The following is a 19,894-nucleotide window of genomic DNA, read 5'->3' as shown; positions in this document are numbered from 1 at the left end:
AAGTGCGGATGAATGAAGGTCACGTTTATTCTCCGCGTAAAGCGTTTTTGTTTGCTTTGGCAGTTTTTTAACCTATTATGATAGTAAGTTCTAACGATGGATCATGTAAGATTCTTTTAATAGCTCTAATAACAAAAGGAAAAAAAATATTTTGAATACATAAAAAACAGTGAGAATGACCTACACGTGACACATAAAATTGTAAAAAAAGTCTACATTTTGTTTAATTAAATGCACATTTAATTCTAATTTATTTATTGTTTTTTCGCACTTGAAACTTTGGCAAACTCAAAATAAATAATTTTTATTAAATATTGCTCCACTCTAAAAATGGCTGGGTTACTTTTTACACATACAGTAATGGGTTAAATATTGGACAAAACACACCGCTGGGTTAAAGTTGACCCAATGCTGGGATGTTTAAACCCAACTGCTGGGTTAATATGCCCCATGGTTGCATAACAACAACCCAACATTGGGTCATGTTCAACCCAGCATGGGGTCATTTTTAACCCAGCATGTGTTCTGTCCAATATCTACCCATTATGGGTCAAAAATAAATAACCCAGCCAATTTTAGAGTGTTGTAATAAGCCAGGTTCATATGTACTTTTAGTGTCTTCTTTGCTTTTCTCAAGATAACGTGGATTGCATAATTGTGTTTTTATGGATAACATAATTACACCACTGGAGAAACAATAATAACTTAGTAAAGATCCAGAAAAATCAATATGTAGAAGATATACAGGCTTGTGTTGAACAGCCCTGAGAAACACTTTATAGGGGTGACATCAAAACATGGAGGGAAATTCAAACACCTTGTACCTTAATACTTAATTAGTTTCTTTACAAAACAAACATCTGACACGTATACAACAACTCAATTACAACAATGCATTATGTTCACTGTACTAGTGAAGGCTAAGTACTTCACTAAAGTATTATGATTTGACGTTCTCAGACTTCAAGAACATCTGATTCAATCTAGACACTTTAAAAAGTGTAAACACTCTTAATATCATTTGAAAATCTTATGTCTTTTAGGGGAAATTGTAGCAGGTGTGGTTTCAAAATCGTTGCATTTATAATTAACTAACAATTGGGTTGAATTTGTTGTTTACTTTGTTTTTTTGCAGGAGTCACTGTATTCTTTAGCCCTAAAATGCCTGATAAGCCTTTCTACAATCATTCTTCTCGGTCTGATTATCATATATCATGCCAGGGAGATTCAGGTAACTATATAACTCTTTACTGTTTTTTCCACACCACAGTAATGTTAATTTTGGTGCTTTTGCAGAACGTTTTACAATGAGTTTAAACATCCTCATCTCCAGACTAATGCTTAACATATTGCATTGGAAATGATATCCATTACCATAAGTTTGCAATCGGATTACCTTCAATCATATTGCATCCTCTCCATTTCCCGCCGTTTAAATGGAACCATGCTGTGAAATCCTGTCAGTGGCTTGAAGACTTGACTCAACTGCTGTTAATAGTTTATTAGCTAGTTTGAATAGACAAGACCAGGTTTAATGAACCTTGTAGTACCCCATAAAATCTAGTATTTATCAATCTTCTTAAAGAATTACCGAAATCTACCAGAGCATAAGATGGGATGCAAATAGCATTAAGTGTGCTTACTTGAGACCTGCACCTGTCCTTTCTTAATGGAAATCTAGTTTGAGATTTAGTATCTATACTTTTAGTCTGCCTTCAGTTTCTTCATATTAACGTAGAGTGAGTTCTTGTATGTTGCCTATATATGGTGAAGAAAGAAACTTCACTTTATAGTCAGAAACTTTGCACTTTGAAAAACTTGGAAAATATTCAATGCTGTGACCTTGCATCAGTGCAATGTTGTATTACTTAAATGAATTTTATGCTATTCAGCATCAATGTAATGCATTAAGTAATGCTATTAAGAAGGATGCCATTCAGCTTCCGCCGGGAGGAGGGAATCCTCTAAAATCCGAATAGCGTCTATGATGCCGTTTTAAATACTCTGCAGTCAGACACATTATGCGTTATTGATTTATTTGATTTCTTTCCTTTTCCATTCTGTCTTTCATTCTTTCTTTCCTCCTTTCTATCCTTCTCTTGTAGATACCCAAGAAAAGTGTGCTGCTAGCCAAACATTGCTCTTCTCGTAAATATCATTGTGTTTAATTTGCGTTTAACTGGCAATTTAGGTAAATGCGTTTTTAATAAAGACCCACAATAGGAGTTAACAAGGTTAACGTTCAAATAGCCGAAATTAACTAACACAACATTAATATAAAACAGATGTTTTCCTTGCCCTTCAGTCTGCATTGCCTGGTTGCATTCTGGGTAGGGGAAAGACCCAAGACCAGCCAATATAATTATTGCACTTCTATTTATTTTCTTGGCTGACACTTGAAAGCAACCTGACAAGTAAGTTGATATATATCAGGTTGGAACGATACTTAAGTAAATAGCAAAACCTATAAATCAGGCATCTAGATTACACCAAGGAGCACCCATGAGCTTAGACTGCCAGTAGAAATATAGTGCCAACAAGATCTTTGCTCTATTGCCGGAACGGGGCGAGTGTTATTAGTTAATGGTGTGTAGCTTGAGGAAAGCGGTAATGCTATTAGTCGCATTTTTCTTTGGAGTTTCCAGTGCCAAGGCATTACATGGGAAGATCTTTAACAATTACAAACAGCAACCAGGAACATTTTGGGGTACTTTTCATGTTTATTTGTAGAACATACAGCTCTTATGTCATTATCTCGAATCGTACGAATCTTAATGTTGATCTTTTCCATGCAACAAATATGAAAGTAGATGGGGACTCCGAAAACATAAAATATAGATAAGTACTAAGTGAGACTCATGCACTGATGCCATATGGTAGCTGTGTATGAGTATACATCATTATTCACTTAATTGCCCTTGAACGTGTCATGTTTATAAATATGCAGATTGAAATTCGAGGCTGTGAAGTTCGTGAAAACGTCTCATTTCCTTTACACACGTAAGATGGATTAGATATGACATTAGGATGAGCATTCATTTTTGGCTTCAAGGACAACATTTAACTGAAATTTCAGCTGAATTTTCTGATGGTTTCTAGTGATGGTTGGCTAAAGTTGACAGTGACTAAAGCCTAAATATAGTAGCAAAGATATTTAATATTAACAAGTCCCGTCTCCCAGTAAAAAGAACCAATCGGAATCCTCTGGGCGAGGGACACAGAATCGACAGTTCTCATTTGTCTTGTTCTAAACAAGACCTGGAGGCATTGCAAATATAGCTGGGGGTTATGCGACTTCCTTAAAAAGACTTTGATAGTAGGCATTAAAGTAATAACAGTTGTTAATGAAACAATTATGATGTGTGCAGTTGCATGACCAGGTTGTTTCTGTAGTAGAATCTGTTGGGCCATTCACACTATGGATGATAGCTATAACTATAAAAACTAAGTTTTAATATACCATGGAACAATATCTTTGGAATCAAGCGTTTTTTTTTTGTAAGTGATGAACCATTGATAGCCAATCAAATCTATTCAAGTTTAAAGTGCTCCCATATTTGAACTGGCATACGACACTGTGGAGAAGTTCTTTGGTGAGGTCCCTAACAAAATTACTCTGGTATCCAGCGCTGAGAAATTGACTACGTCATTTTTTTCCTCCTACATTGACTACGCTAATAGATAAGATAGTAGATTACACAAATAAGATTCATTATTAAGATATGCGAAACGCAGCGTGCTGAAAAAGACATATTGTTATAGCTGCTGTAAATGCATGAAGAACAGCATATTTAAACATCCAATGACATGTAAACAATTGCATACATAAGTAAAGGTAAATGATTTGTGTGAGTACTGCAGCGCACAAGCGATTAATGTAAAATTATCGTTATTGTTCGGTGGCGTGGTAGTTATCATTAACGTTATGGTTATCGTTAAATTATGAAATGACCCTTGAGATTAAAAAAAGAACAGAAGACCTTTAAAAGAGATGGGAAATGAAAAGGGCAAAAATTTGGCCTGAAGGGAAAGGCACTCGATCTAGCCAGGACTGCAGGTGATAAACAGCCATCCAACTGAGATGTCAGAAAGCCATGGGGAGTATTTCTCTGTGTGGTTATCGATCTGGACGTAATTAAGTAATGCTGGCATAAGAGAGGTATGAGAGAGCATGCAATCTGATAACAGCAAAACCAGGCGATCTCTTTGTAAATATAAAAACATTTAGAGGCCTTTGTGGAGCTCCCTGGGTACCGTGTGTGGTACAGTAACTTGACCTTTTCGACATAGTTGAAAGAATCCAAAAAGCGTACCTATAAAAGGCCATTGTAAAGAACAGCATTTAGTTCATTGGAAATACAGTGCAGAATGGGATGCTATTGTATGCCCAAATATGGCCATTTCTGTTTTCCTAATAGAATCTTATGAAAAGATTGGAAATTTTGTCAACCCTGATGTCGTTTCGAACCCATATGACATTCTTTTAATCTGAAATCTAAAACCAGATTTTGCAGGATGAAGTTTTTGTTTTTTTCCCCAAAGGGTGGTGAAATATTACCGCCAATGACTTTTACTGATAATCTTTCATTTGGCGCCTAACTTTAAGCTTTCAAATCTCATTTGCCCTTTATTCAATTAAATTTTTTTATATTTAGACGCATCCCAGCAGGTGAACCATGATTAACATTTCCCAGACATTGCAAATTTGAATATACATGGCTTCAGGTTTTCTGAACTTATCTTGTATTAAAGGAAAACACCACCATTTTTTAACATTTTACTATGTTCTTACCTCAACTTAGACAAATGAATACATCCCTATCTTTTTTCAATGCTTGCACTTTTAATCTTTGTACAGCGCGTTGTGAATGTGTTAGCACTTAGCCTAGCCCCATTCATTCCTATGGCTCTAATCAGGGATGAATTTAGAAGCCACCAAACACTTCCATGTTTTTCCTATTTAAATACTGTTACACGAGTAAGTATGGTGGCACAAAATAAAACTTTTTTTTGAGCCATAGGAATGAATGGGGCTAGGCTAAATGCTAACTCATTCAAGAAGCACTGTAAAAAGATTAAAAGTGCACGCATTGAATAATAGGTATGTATTAATTCATCTAAGTTGAGGTAAGAACATAGTAAAATATTGAAAAACTATGGTGTTTTTCTTTAACTATGTTGTAGTTGTTTAAATAACATGTCTTACACATATCTATATCTACCTAATAATCTCAGTGTATAGGTGCATACATGCATGTTTACATCTGTGTATACATGAACACCACAACTTTTTAATATGTATGCAAATTTTTCCCACTCTGGCAGTGTGGCCATAAATGCCTGAGCAGTTTTATTACTTTTCACACTGTTGAAATATAATGGCGTATATTCATGAGCCAGTCGTGCTCTCTGTAATATTTAGGAGCTGTAAGTCTCTGAGGGACATTAATCATGGGAATGCTTTAGAGAAATGTGTCTTTCAGAAGGTGCCAGACGAAGAAAACTTAAATCGCCAGCGGAAATACGCACACGTAGCCTGATCAGGTATCTGAATTTTTTGAACAATCGCAAATTTTGCGATTTTATTAACAACGAATTGGTAGTATCCAGCCTGTCTAGCTGTAAGGCAATATAAACGAAAATGAAATCTTTTTAATATCTATAATATCGCTTCTTCCAGAGAGCAATAGAGAGCAAATGGACACTCCATATTCTCAACAATGTCTTGCACTGGATGAACTCGAACTTATGAAAAAGCGATTTCTGAGTAATAAAAGTGTCCTATGAGTAACATTTTGAATTGTGAGAACACATTCATTTCAGGGAAGTGAATGGTGATGGGCACATGCGAGCAGCACTGATGCATTATGGGAGATGTGTGATGTATTTTCCTGTGACATCTTCCTCTAACCGGAGACGACTGACTAGTGTCACGTAGTGTCACGTATCCACATACTGTAACAAATGACCCCTGAGTTTTCACTGGGCAGGGTTACGGTACAGATATTAGGCGATTAAATGGGAAAACAATTACGTTTACAGTTTATTTAAATCACATAATTAAAAAAGTAACGCACTTAAAATACGTTTTTTTCACAATGCAGGGTTACACTATAGGATTAATTGCGAACATGTAACTTAATGTTTCGTGTAAATCACTAAATAAGAAAGTTAAATTAGGTTGCGGTTAACTTAAGCTACATGCATACATAATGCAACAGCTGTCATAGTTTCCCGACAGCGTTCAATTACACAGATGCGATCTTGAAGACCTTGTGGGTCCTTCTTCAAAGAAACTTGAAAACCAAAAGGTATACCTGCAACTGAGGATTTACTTAGCAAAGTGGCCTCTTAGGGGACACTTTGATATCATAAATTAACCATTGCATTAATTTGTAATTGGGCTGAACCTCTCTACCTAATTCTCTAATGAGATTGAGCAATTCCTTTTCTTAGTGACAAGATATATGTTCCCGTTCTCTACATTACACAGATTAAATATTGAGCCATGCTCCATTAGTTATATTGAGCTCTTTTGAAACCAGTAACCAAGCCCTGCTGTCGACCAGACAGACGGAAAGCACGACCTTTCGTCCGTGCCCGTGTCAGGGCAACGTAAGGGGAAATGTTAGTGTAAACATACCTCTGAGTATAAACATGTGTTAAATAGAAATTATTTAGTTGTTTCGTGATGTTTTTAGTAGACAGATTTAGTGACAGTAAAGATGTTACCGAAAAGCGATCAACTTTGGGACTGAAAAAATACTGGAAACCAAAAATCTTTGTTTGGTCAAAATAATGCAAAACTTGTTTGTGAATAAATAACAATTACCACCGACCACCAACTACTATTTTTTGTACTACTATACCAAAATGTGAAAATAATTTTTTGTACTCGTATAGTCATTTTAGTTAATGGTTGATTTGGTTGAATTAGTCGCCCAAGTCTTGTACAGGTTATCTGGTACGACCCTTAGCTGTTGTAAGCTGGTCATTACAAGTGCACCTTCCCCCCTGTTGTCAAATTCAGCATTTTTCCATAACTACCCACTCAGCCACTCAGTTGGAATATTGGATACTTGAAGGTGAAGCACCCTCGAGTATTGTATTGCAGGTTGTCCATTACCATAATTGGTTTTACCTACCAAGTAGGCTTCCTTACATAACCCATTTTAAATGTTTAATTGCTCTATTCTGAAGCAACTGCGTTGCGGAGCGGTGCCTTCGTGACAGCGACCGTTTTGCTCAAATAAAACAAAATTAAAGCTTCGCGGTTATCATCCTTTGTGCAGGCTGTGTTGTTTGACGGTTGTTGTTATTGTTCTTAAGCTTTGAATAAGATAGCGTCTGTCACCGTCTGAAAGGACAGCTTGTGTTTCCCTGTCTAAGTTACACTCGCACGGAAAGTCGAACAACGGCCTAAACTAACAGACAGGCTGGTTAATGTTACCGCTTCTCTGGCAATTGTCAGGCCTTTAAGGCACTTGATGTGTGCTATCTGGTCTGAAATCTCCACCACTTTTAACTTCTGTCTGGATTAAATCACACTATTCAACTTCAAATAGGTTTGATTATTTTGCTGTTGTATGCTTGGAGGTTGTGTTGTTGGCTTTATGCTGGAGTGTGCAATTCATGTTTGTGTATCTGCATTGTTAACTTAGAGATTAGTGTCATATTTTGAAGATCTGTGGTTTTTGGCCACTCAGAACACCATAGCAACCACATAGCAACACACTTACCATCACTCAAAACACTACAACCACTCAGAACACCATAGCAACTGTATAGCAACACCTTTACAACCACTTAGAACACCCATGGAACATAGTTACAAACACTCAAAACTCCATATCAACTTCATACTGTAGAAGCACATGAAAACCACTCAGAACACCATAGCAACACACAACCACTCAGAACAACACCATAACAACCACACAGCAACATGCTTACAATCCCTCAGAACACCATAGCAACCACATAGCAACACACTTACAACCACTCAGAACACCATAACAACCACTCAGAACACCATAGCAACTGCATAGCAACACCTTTACAACCACTTATAACACCCATGCAACACCCTTACAATCACTCAAAACTCCATATCAACTTCATACTGTAGAAACACATGTACAACCACTCAGAACACCATAGCAACACACAACCACTCAGAACACTATAGCAACAACACAGCAACACGCTTACAATCCCTCAGAACACCATAGCAACAGCATAAGAACACACTTAAAACCACTCAGAACACTATAACAACCACTCAAAACACTAAAGCAACCACAAAGCATTATGCTTACAACCACACAGAAAACCATAGCAACCACACAGCAACACGCTTACAACCACTTAGAACACCATAGCAACTGCATAGCAACACCTTTACAACCACTTACAAACAAAACCCATGCAACACCCTTACAATCACTCAAAACTCCATATCAACTTCATACTGTAGAAACACATGTACAACCACTCAGAACACCATAGCAACACACAACCACTCAGAACACTATAGCAACCACACAGCAACATGCTTACAATCCCTCAGAACACCATAGCAACCGCATAGCAACACACGTAAAAACACTCAGAACACTATAACAACCACTCAGAACACTAAAGCAACCACAAAGCATTATGCTTACAACCACACAGAAAACTATAGCAACCACTCAGAACACTATAGCAACTGCATAGCAACACCTTCACAACCACTTACAACACCCATGCAACACCCTTACAATCCCTCAAAACTCCAAATCAACTTCATACTGTAGAAACACATGTACAACCACTCAGAACACCATAGCAACACACAACCACTCAGAACACTATAGCAACCACACAGCAACATGCTTACAATCCCTCAGAACACCATAGCAACCGCATAGCAACACACGTAAAAACACTCAGAACACTATAACAACCACTCAGAACACTAAAGCAACCACAAAGCATTATGCTTACAACCACACAGAAAACTATAGCAACCACTCAGAACACTATAGCAACTGCATAGCAACACCTTCACAACCACTTACAACACCCATGCAACACCCTTACAATCCCTCAAAACTCCAAATCAACTTCATACTGTAGAAACACATGTACAACCACTCAGAACACCATAGCAACACACAACCACTCAGAACACTATAGCAACCACACAGCAACATGCTTACAATCCCTCAGAACACCATAGCAACCGCATAGCAACACACTTAAAAACACTCAGAACACTATAACAACCACTCAGAACACTAAAGCAACCACAAAGCATTATGCTTACAACCACACAGAAAACCATAGCAACCACACAGCAACACGCTTACAACCACACAGAAAACCATAGCAACCACACACCAACAGTCTTACAACCACTCAGAACACCATAGCAACACACAACCACTCAGAACACTATAGCAACCACACAGCAACATGCTTACAATCCCTCAGAACACCATAGCAACCGCATAGCAACACACTTAAAAACACTCAGAACACTATAACAACCACTCAGAACACTAAAGCAACCACAAAGCATTATGCTTACAACCACACAGAAAACCATAGCAACCACACAGCAACACGCTTACAACCACACAGAAAACCATAGCAACCACACACCAACAGTCTTACAACCACTCAGAACACCATAGCAGCATGGCAACCAGCCATGTAGAATCATGGCAGCATTTTTGCACGTTTAATATGCTCAAATTTGAATTTCATTTTATCATTACTAATCATCTTTCCTAATGAGGAATACAGAGATTATTTGGGGTAAAAAATAGCAATGTGTCAGTTTATATCTTTTGAGATGTAATTCAAATATGATAATCTGGGCTATTTAATCTGGTCTTTTTCATTCTTATCATACAAACTCTGTGAATTCAACAAATTAACTTACTATAAATGTGAATAAACTGCCTTGATTTAAGATTTTATACTACACTGCATATAATCATTGTCTTAACCAATAGTTATCTTGTATCTAGTTAAAATGTCTAAAAACATTCCTAAAACAAAATAAATTCACTTAAAAAGGCGTGGAACACAATTTATTTTGTATCCTTCAGTGCTGTTTCTGTAGCGCGCACCAATGGCAAATTGTTTTCTTTTTTAGTCTAAATCTACCAAAATATCATGAAGTTTAACAAAAAATAAACTTTGCCTATAGGACAAAAAACCTAATGATATATTTTCTGAAATCCAAGCAAAAATAATGATTATGAAAATGATTTTTTGAGTGCCACTGCTGTGTGAATAAAGAAATAACAGGAAACCTTTAAAACAGAAGCCCTTAAAAGCCTCAAGCAAGACTCATATTAGAGAATAACTCGCTTGTGCTCTCCATAAACCCATTACTGTGTGAAATAGCCTGGTGCTGTACGAAGGCAGGAGACCCATTTGCAAATATTGCATCAGGGGTTTATCATTTGTTCCTCTTTCTCATATCAAATAGCCAGAGTCACGTTGGATAAAGTCTGTCAGCCGAAGCCTTTAAATTGTGCTGACTGCACAGCTCTGGTGAAATATCTCTTCTCATGATGGCAGTCGGGTAGACCTTGAGGTGATTGAATGTGTTGCTGGAAGGAACCCCCGTTGATTGGCACAAAGCATTTAGGAGGGCATGGATCTGACAATGGAGTCAGGTTTCAAAATTAAAATCTTGTAGATAACATATACAGTATTTCTAGCCAGACCTACTGTGAGCATCATAAGACGAAAATCACAGTCACTGTCATTTCCTCTGCAAAAAATGTGCTTAAATACTTTATTCATTGAAAAGAACTACACTGTCTATAATTTTGAAGAAAAAAGCAGCAACTCCTTTAAAGCATTGCAAAATAACAATCATGTATCCACATTGCCCGACCATAAGTTTACTATACTTTCATTTTTTATGTTACACTCATTCATAGTGCTTCATGGGTAGTGTGGTTTATTATTAGAGAATTTAAGGACACAGTTTTGCACTTTTCCGCTAGTTAGTTTTAAGTACAGTTTTTTAAAATTTGTTTTTAAAACATGTCGGACAATAGGCTTTTTGCCCAGCTGCACTACCGTACTTCCTGAACTTCAGCCAGCGCCTTGTTTCCTGTCTGCCATTATTGGACAAACTGATTAATCCAGGTGTGTCTGATTATTGTTTTTCTGACTACTGAGGTCAGGCACACCTGGATTAATCAGTTTGTCCAATAATGGCAGACAGGAAACAAGGAGCTGGCTGAAGTTCAGGAAGTAGTGCAGCTGGGCATAAAGCCTATTGTACTATTTAACTTTAATACCATTGGTTAATTTTAATCACAGTTAAATTATACTGTTACATTTTTTCCATAAAAATTAAAAAAAAATTATGATATGCTTATTTATAACACGGCTCTCTAAAACGCAACTTTCTGATTGGCCAATATGTCTTTTTTGGCATTATATGGCATTATATTCATAAATGATTAAACCAAATAGTGTGTTTGTGATATTTGAATGTCTTGTCTTATCTTAAAAGCCTCTATGACTGTGTCTCAATCAGCTCCCTTGTTCAGTAGCAATGGCACTTATGAGGGAGTCGGCCGTTTTAAGGTCCGTCTCAATTGCAAAATCCTTCCAGTGCACTGGAACGTTCATTCCCTAAAAATTCCCACAATGCAACACAAAAATCAGCCAGCATTGATGGTCCCTTACTGGAAATCACGTGACTTTTTCTGAAGCTCAACTCAATAAACTTCATGAAACTCAACTTTTGAAAAGACAAACTTTTTAATTTAAACACATTGCTAGACAGGAAGGGGCTACGATCTACTTAATATTTAAATGTAATATACCTCCAAACTTATGCACGGATATGTAAGGGAATAATGAAAATGTTTTTATAATATACTACTTTAAAGGCAGGTTGCACGATCTCTGGAAGCCAATGTTGACATTTGAAATCAAATCACCTAAACAAACACGCCCCTACCCCAATAGAATCTGGCCCTTATTTTGATAAATCCGCCCCACACATACGAAACCCAGGCAAAGACGTCAGTAAGTAGACACGCCCCTTACTGCTGATTGGCTACAAGTGTGTTTTGGTACTCAGACAATCTCCCTTTTCCAAAACGTTTCTCAAAAATCGTGCACCCCGCCTTTAACAAGTGTTTAAAAATGAAGTAGGACATTTCGCTGGTTGTTGAAAATAACAGCTGTGAATTATGACTATGATCTTAAGGAAAATATGTGAACGATGTTGTCCCAATGTGAAGTGAGCTGGGGTCCTTAGCAGTGCCTAAACCTGTGTACACGATATACTGATTCACGAGCTCAGGGGCTAGGGAGCGGATTGAGACGCAGCCAATGCTTTTAATATGGATTGAGTAGTGAGCTGAGTGAGAAGCCAGAAAGAAAGACGTGCAATGATGAGATGTGATTTGTGGTTCACTGGTGTGTATCTGTTTTGGGATTGAAATAACGCCCTGAGGTTTGCAGGTGGTTTTCTTAAAAGAAGTATGTCCTGTCCACAACATCAGGAGATGTTCTTTGTTTATGTTCTTGGAGAAGGGTGTCCTTTTGGTTAGGACACCCTGACGCCTGTCCTCTGGCCTTACAGAGCCTTATTGTGAATAATTGACTGGATTTGTAAAAAATATATAGCTATCAATAGCAATAAACCTTTTATAACCAAAGCCACTAGAAAAGTTAGCAGACGCTGTTGCTCTTTGCTATTGAGTAAAGCATACCTGTACTCGAGGGAAATATTTATGGATTTGAGCAGGAGAGGCAAGCAGGAAGATTTCTATGAATCAAGAGAGAAAAAAGCAATACGGCTCCTGAGCCGGCCGCCGGTCATGTTGAGAGAAATCTGTCTGCCGAGCTGAAGAGCTTTATTACATCAACAGCCTCAGAATAAAGCCACAAACCTCCTAAACAACAACAAAAATTTTTAAACAGTATTTTAAACAGAAAAATGAAAATTCTGTCATCCTTTACTCACCCTCATAAATGATGGTAACCACACAGTTGAAGGTACCCCATGAATTTTTACAGCAGGAAAAACAAATGCTATAGGAGTCAGTGAGTATCGTCGACTTTTTGCGTCAATGTGTACTTTTATCAGTCCCTCCAGAAAAACGCGATTATGCGATCGCATGATTCAACACATAATCAGCCAAAGTCCGCATATTTATGCGGGGGCCGCATTTTTTCAAATACGCCGCACTTACGCAGCATAAATTGAAGATTTCCATGCACAAAATATGCGGGGCTTGGGGTTCTGGTTCTTCATTCTGATTCAAATTACAATTGCACAATTAATGGCAATATATAGATAAATGTCAATAAATATTGTTGAGTCATCTCGTCGATATAGAGAAAACGTTGTCTGAGGAGTTTCTAACTCAAGTTCATACGTCCGCTACTATCCACTAGATGGCGATCTTACCCAACTTAAACACTGACGCATTCACTCAACACTGAAAACACAGCGTGTAAGTTTTGATGGCGTTGAATCTGATCTCTTACAAAAGTTCTTCACAAAAATGGAATTATCTCCGCTTTTAGCTAAAAAAATTGAGAGGTGATAAGAGAACAAATGAAGGTAGGATGAAATGTTTTTTTTGTTTAAAAGCGGATGGTCTGTTCTTTCATTTGATATTTTATGTTTATTTAAAGAAGAAAATTTTTCTGTAAGGCATAAAACTAAAACTGGGTGGCAACTTAAAAAAAAAAAACGCTGACGGGGAAAGAGTTAAGCATGCTTCCAATTATTTGATAATCACTTCAACAGTTGCACGATATAAATGTTAATGTATGAATTAGATGAATGTTGATTTATAAAAATAAACACCACAGTCTTAAATCATATTTTCAATGTGACTTTGATACGTCTGTGTTGGTTGGGAACTGCGCTCTGTTTCAGTCAGACTTGATTCTGAGGAACTACTTTGTTTGGCGGAAGAGTAATATTTGTACTAATATAATTACAACTTATTTGTGTTTTATTTTATAAAATCACGCTAACGTTATGCATATGAAGTAACCGTTTTATAAACGCAATAACCCCCGCTGCGCGTCATGCCAAACAACGCCCCTTAGCTGTTATAAAATTTTAGCTCATCCACTTTGGACCACATTCTGAGGTAGTCGAAAATGCGGATTGCTTTTGTGGCATAGTGCATGTGGTCGAATGTGTCTGAATAGCCACAAAAGACCGTCTATTGATCTAATGCAAGATGTACAGAGCACAATGTTTTTACATCTGTCCTGACACCTAGCGCAAACCCACAGTGTTCGGCGAGGTCTGTAGACTATCATTGATCAAAATAAAATGGCTGATCTCCGGCTCTTTCGTTTTTGTTATACTTTGCAAGCATTTAAAAGTTGCGTGAAATATCTGAGAAAGCCCTTACGTATACAAGTACAAAATATTGTGCAGCATGTTTATACTAACAACACAAGCAGCAGTACTTTGATATAAATCGCTAATATTAGTCCACGTCATAGACCAGCAGAGGGACTCGCCCCATAGACCATCCCCTCAAAGTTATCAGTACAGAAGCGGTCGAAAGTGGACCAAATAGTCGAATTAAAACACAAGGTGTGAACGAACACGTATCTCTCTTGTCCACTTGTGATCACATGGACCAAAATGCATCTTAATACCAGGTGTAAATGTGCTCTTAGAAAATAAGCTAATTGTAAGTAGTAGTATAATTTGTTAACTAAAAATGTGATTCAATAGTGCATATCATTCTTTCATGAACATTTCATCACAAATTTTTCACTACATATCAAATTAGAAATTACGTCTTGTGTTTGATTCAACTCTGTGTTAGTCATGGATAAAACTTTTTATTGTGACAAAAGTGTTGTGATGTAAATAACACCTATGGGACTCATTTTTTTATGAACAGTTTAAGATTAAAGTCTGGGTCAGAGACAACAAAAACTGTCTTATAGAGTTTTGCTTCAGGAAAAAGTAAAAAAAAATTTTTTTGCTGAATGTACTGTAAATTATGTTCTGCATGCTTGCTCATACATTTTAATGTTTTTTTTATTATTAGTTATTTATGGTGGACAACGCTGCAGATGACTGGAGGATAGCTATGACCTACGAGCGCATCTTCTTCATATGCCTGGAGATCTTGGTGTGCGCCATACACCCTATCCCAGGCAACTATACATTCACATGGACGGCACGTCTGGCCTTTTCCTATACGCCATCCAAGACGGACGCTGATGTGGATATCATACTGTCCATCCCCATGTTTCTTCGTTTGTACCTCATTGCCCGGGTCATGTTGCTTCATAGCAAACTCTTTACCGATGCTTCATCTCGCAGTATCGGTGCCCTCAACAAGATAAACTTCAACACACGTTTTGTCATGAAAACCCTCATGACTATCTGCCCCGGCACAGTACTGCTGGTGTTCACCATTTCCCTGTGGATCATTGCCGCCTGGACTGTGAGGGCGTGTGAAAGGTGGCCCGCTTTGTTGATATGAAAGCCCAGTGTTAAAAACCCAGTGAAAGTTTCTTGATGTTTCTTCTTTTGAAGGCAGGCTATTATATTGAAAGGCTATTTTTTATTTAATACACAATAGGCTATTCTCATTGCAGAGGGCATTTGATTGGACAAAAAGCTGTGTAGTGCAGGATGGGTCATCAAAAGTTTGGGGGGGGGGGGAAAGTAAATTTTAGGGTATGTTTCCCCAACAACAATTTTTGTTTGTTTTTCTCATACATTGTTACAAATTTCCTGTTGCACTTGTAGGTTTAATCAACTTGAATTTACAATTCATTTCAACTTTCCTGACTAGCGAGTTTCTATAAATTATAATAATAAAGTTGAATTAGCTAAAGTTGTATTTTTATAATTTTAGCAACTACTCATTAGTCAAGAAAGTTAAAATAAATTGTAATTTCAAATTGATTAAACTTAAACATTTAAGTGCAACAATGAATTGTGGTTTACACAGAGATGACCATTTAAACATTTTTTTTCAAAGGTTTGTGTTTTCAGGCGTTGTTGTGTGAACTCGCAGCTAAAACCCATACGTTTTGCGTTTTTAGTTAAAAACAATGTTGTGTAAACAGGCCCTTAAATGCATAATATATGCACATAAAAATTTTGTTTGTGTTAGGAGTATATAGATATCAAAGCGTACATAAATGAACTAACTAGCACACAATATGAGCCAATGAAGAAAGCATTTTAGGAAAAAGAGCCAAAAAAAGTCTAATAAAAATAAAGCGTACAAGATAATATTGTGTTAACAGCACCCAGCTCTATAGCACTAAAGGTATGTGGTCACCCACCGCCATATGTGGTTACTGAACATTTCGTTTATAAACCACATGAATCAATAAAAAGCTGGTCGTTACTTTGCTGGTACAACAGCTTCCACTCTTCTGGAAAAGCTTTCCATAAGATGATGGAACACAGCTGATTTCCTCCAATTCGGACACAGGAGTATTTAGGGTGGGGTTATCTGGCATGTCAGTTCATCCCAAAGGTTTAGAATCCGCTTATCCACTGTCGACCCAGGCCTGTCAATTTGTCAACCAGTAGCCTTGGACCCCGAGCACAAAATCAATCTGCGTTTTCAGCATTGAGCCAATAGTGCTGCAGTGTTGCCCTTACACCTATAAATCAGGATTGTAAACTTTTAAAGGGGGCGTTAATTTAATTTAGAAGAAAATGTTGACATTCTTTTGGCCATGTGGACTGTTCAAAATAATCAAACGAATTTGATCACTTTCTGAACGTTTTCATTACACTTCAAATTGCACAAATTGGCATTGACAATTGAAAATATGCCCAAAAGGAAACATCACATAAAATCTCACATATTGTAAATATCTGTACCAAAATGGTACAAATAAGGACTCACCGTCCCACTGACAACTTTTGTACCTTTTTATCTGAGAGTTGTTGGGAATAATTTTGGATAACTCTCCTGTAAAAAATAATGTCTAGTGTGGTGGATGTCTCGTAAACATACCAACATCCATCGACGTGATGTTTGGAATGACTCATCGCGAGAGGATGAACTAAGTTTAATTGCATATCATTGTTAGTGCAAACGCCATCATTTCACAAAAGGTTTTTATTGACATTTAGAAAATATCGCATGCGGTATGCGCAAATCTGTAATGGAAACGCAGCTAGTGTTAATTCAACATAACCATGAGTTAATATGACAAACCACAACTCTGGTTACTCTGCTAGCACCAGTTAATGTAATTTAACAAAAAAAAAGGCTCAGAAAAGTAAAGATTATTCAACATTTTTTGCAAGTAACACATCTAAAATTATTATTTAAATGAATTATTCAACAAATTATAAAAATTTTATCATACTCTGCCTCATGCCATCCCAAATGTATTTGACTCCCCTTCTTCAGTTGAACTTAAATATTTTTTTATTATATATGCTGTCGTGTTAACTTTATATTGCATTTGATAGCCAACATCCAAGCTTCAAAAGCACATCCATTCATTATTAAATAATCTAGATCAGGGGTTTACAAAAAATGAGGTTCGGGATCCTATAGTGTGTTGCACAGTGGGATCAGTAGGGTCGCCCAAAGTCACTTAGTTGTTGTAGTGAATTAAAACAAAAACAGTTTTGTCCTATTAATGACAAATAAGGGCAGTGGTTTTGATATTTGGATTTTGGATTTGCAATTAAACGTACATTTAATTCATACAATGACAATGCAAACATAGACTATGCTTTACGAAAAAGAAATTTTTTTTTAGTATTTCTAAATGTTTTTTTTTTTCTGCATATTTTTATAAAAAATATATTTTGGTGGGTCCTGAGATAAATTATACCTGTCTAAATGGGCTGTGGAATTAAAAAGTTTGGGAACCACTGATCTAGATGACTCCAGTAGGTTAAAATGTGGCTTCTAAGGTAAAAAATACTCTTGTGAGAAGAAATGATTCATATTTCTAGCTTATTAAGTAACCGATAAGCCGCGTATTGAACCGAATAAATGAAGTCATATACATCTAGTGTTAGGGATGAGGGTGAGTAAACTATGAGAAAATTTGGGTGAACTATTCCTTTAATCCAAAACACTGGGCGTGTGTTAAGGTTATATAAATTTGTCATTTTAATAATTTATTACAAAATATACTATTATTAACAGTTCATGGTATGGTTAACCTGCTAGTAGTCAGTTCACAGCAACTTATAATACAGCCAGCATAGAAACATTTATTTTTTAGAAAATGAGGCCAAAGTAATAAAACACGTCACTAAGGTTAAAATGGATACGGTTTCTCTCAACTTGGTAAATGTTTCCGAGTATCAAATCTCTCCTTTTGCAGTTCTGGTGGCTCATTGTGTGCACTGGCTGACCTTTAAAACAGCAGCTAAATTTAGTAAGTCGTGTTTTAAAGGGATACTCCAGCCAAATATCAAAATTGTCACATGATTTACTCACCCTCACGCAATCCAAGATACACATGTTCATCATCTTTCAGACAAGTACATTTGGAGTTATTTTTTGTAAATGTCTTTGCTTTTCCAAGCTTTATAAAGGTGGAAAACAGGGATCATGGAACAACACCTGACTTTCAACCCCAAAAAAGTGCATACATCCTTCATAAAAGTAATCCACTATAGCTCCAATGGGTTATAAAGGTCTTCTGTAGGTAATCGATGCTATTGTGTAAAAAAACTTTATAAACTGTAATATTGATAAATTTTTTCTTTGCATGGATTACCCAGATAAGACCTTTATTAACCCCTTGAAGCTGTGTCAACTTCCTCTGTGAACAATGGAATTTTTTGGGTTTCAAAGTCAGAAGTGGTTCCCTAATCCCCGTTCTCTCCCTTTATAAGATCGGAAAAGCAAGAAATAAAAAAAACTCCAAATGAGATCATCTGAAAGACATGTGTATCTCGGATTGCTTGAGGGTGAGTTCATATGGGATAATTTTGATATTTGGCTGGAGTTTCTCTTTAACTCTGCTAGATTTCTCAAACAGCAAACTACGTATTAGTTTAAAACAGGGGATTTCAAAGTGTGAGAGCATGTCAGGGGAGGCGTACAGTGTGTTAAAAAATGATAAAGATGTAATGTATGTCCTACACATTTTTACATTATGTGAGCAGAGCATTTCCGGATTTACACATGTAAATAAATGTGATTGTCAATCGTTAACATTAACGGTGTAAAGAAATGCATATCCATCACTAAAAAGTAGATACAATTATGTAATTATTAATAGCAATTTAAAATTTAGCTTTGTTTACATTTCCATTTTTTACATAAAGTGTTAACAATTAAAAAAAGTTATGTTCTGCTCATTTAATATGGATCCAGCATAGTTTTGTTTTGTTATTTTCAATCATTTGCATCTTAAACTGCATATTAAATGTCTTAAACTCTGCACTTCATATTGAGGGGATGCATCAAGAGTAGGTTGGGTAGAAAGGGAGGCCTTTGAAAACCCCTGTTTTAAAACAATAATGACTTAGTCTTGGACTACCAGTGAAGTGAAACTTACTTAAATGTATAATGCAGGAAAAAGTATAATTTTTTTAGCCTGATTGATTATCACTTATATGTGACCCTGTATGTGAAACACAGGCTGAAGTCTCAGTCATTGATTTCCAATTGATTTCAATCTATGACATGACCTAACTCAGTCAATATTAAAGATATCAAGGTTATATTTTCACAAAATGTTCTTTACGTTACATGGGATGATTTGATGTAGAAAACAGCAAATAACAAAAAAATGACTTTAGCTGGATTTTCATAGATTGGGTCACATGTATGCTTTTCATATAGATGTGATTTGTGGAAGTGATTGTAGAGTTTGCATAATTGTTTATTGTACAGTTTACTTGGTCGTCATTTTACTGCTTTCA

General features: G+C 36.6%; 1 protein-coding gene across 2 annotated transcripts in view; it reads left to right on the top strand.

The window, feature by feature from the left end:
• Positions 1 to 19,894, top strand: part of kcnn2 (potassium calcium-activated channel subfamily N member 2) — a 44,452-nt gene that overhangs the window by 1,535 nt on the left and 23,023 nt on the right. For both annotated transcript variants that reach the window (XM_065290461.2, XM_065290460.2), the window contains exons 2-3: positions 1,136 to 1,231; positions 15,066 to 15,484. In XM_065290461.2, the coding sequence (XP_065146533.1) occupies positions 1,136 to 1,231; positions 15,066 to 15,484 (515 nt within the window). The remainder of the gene's footprint in view (positions 1 to 1,135; positions 1,232 to 15,065; positions 15,485 to 19,894) is intronic.

This window comes from Paramisgurnus dabryanus, chromosome 10 (genome assembly GCF_030506205.2).
Source record: "Paramisgurnus dabryanus chromosome 10, PD_genome_1.1, whole genome shotgun sequence".
In the NCBI taxonomy this organism is placed as follows: Eukaryota; Metazoa; Chordata; class Actinopteri; order Cypriniformes; family Cobitidae; genus Paramisgurnus; species Paramisgurnus dabryanus.
This window is presented reverse-complemented; position numbering and strand designations above follow the sequence as displayed.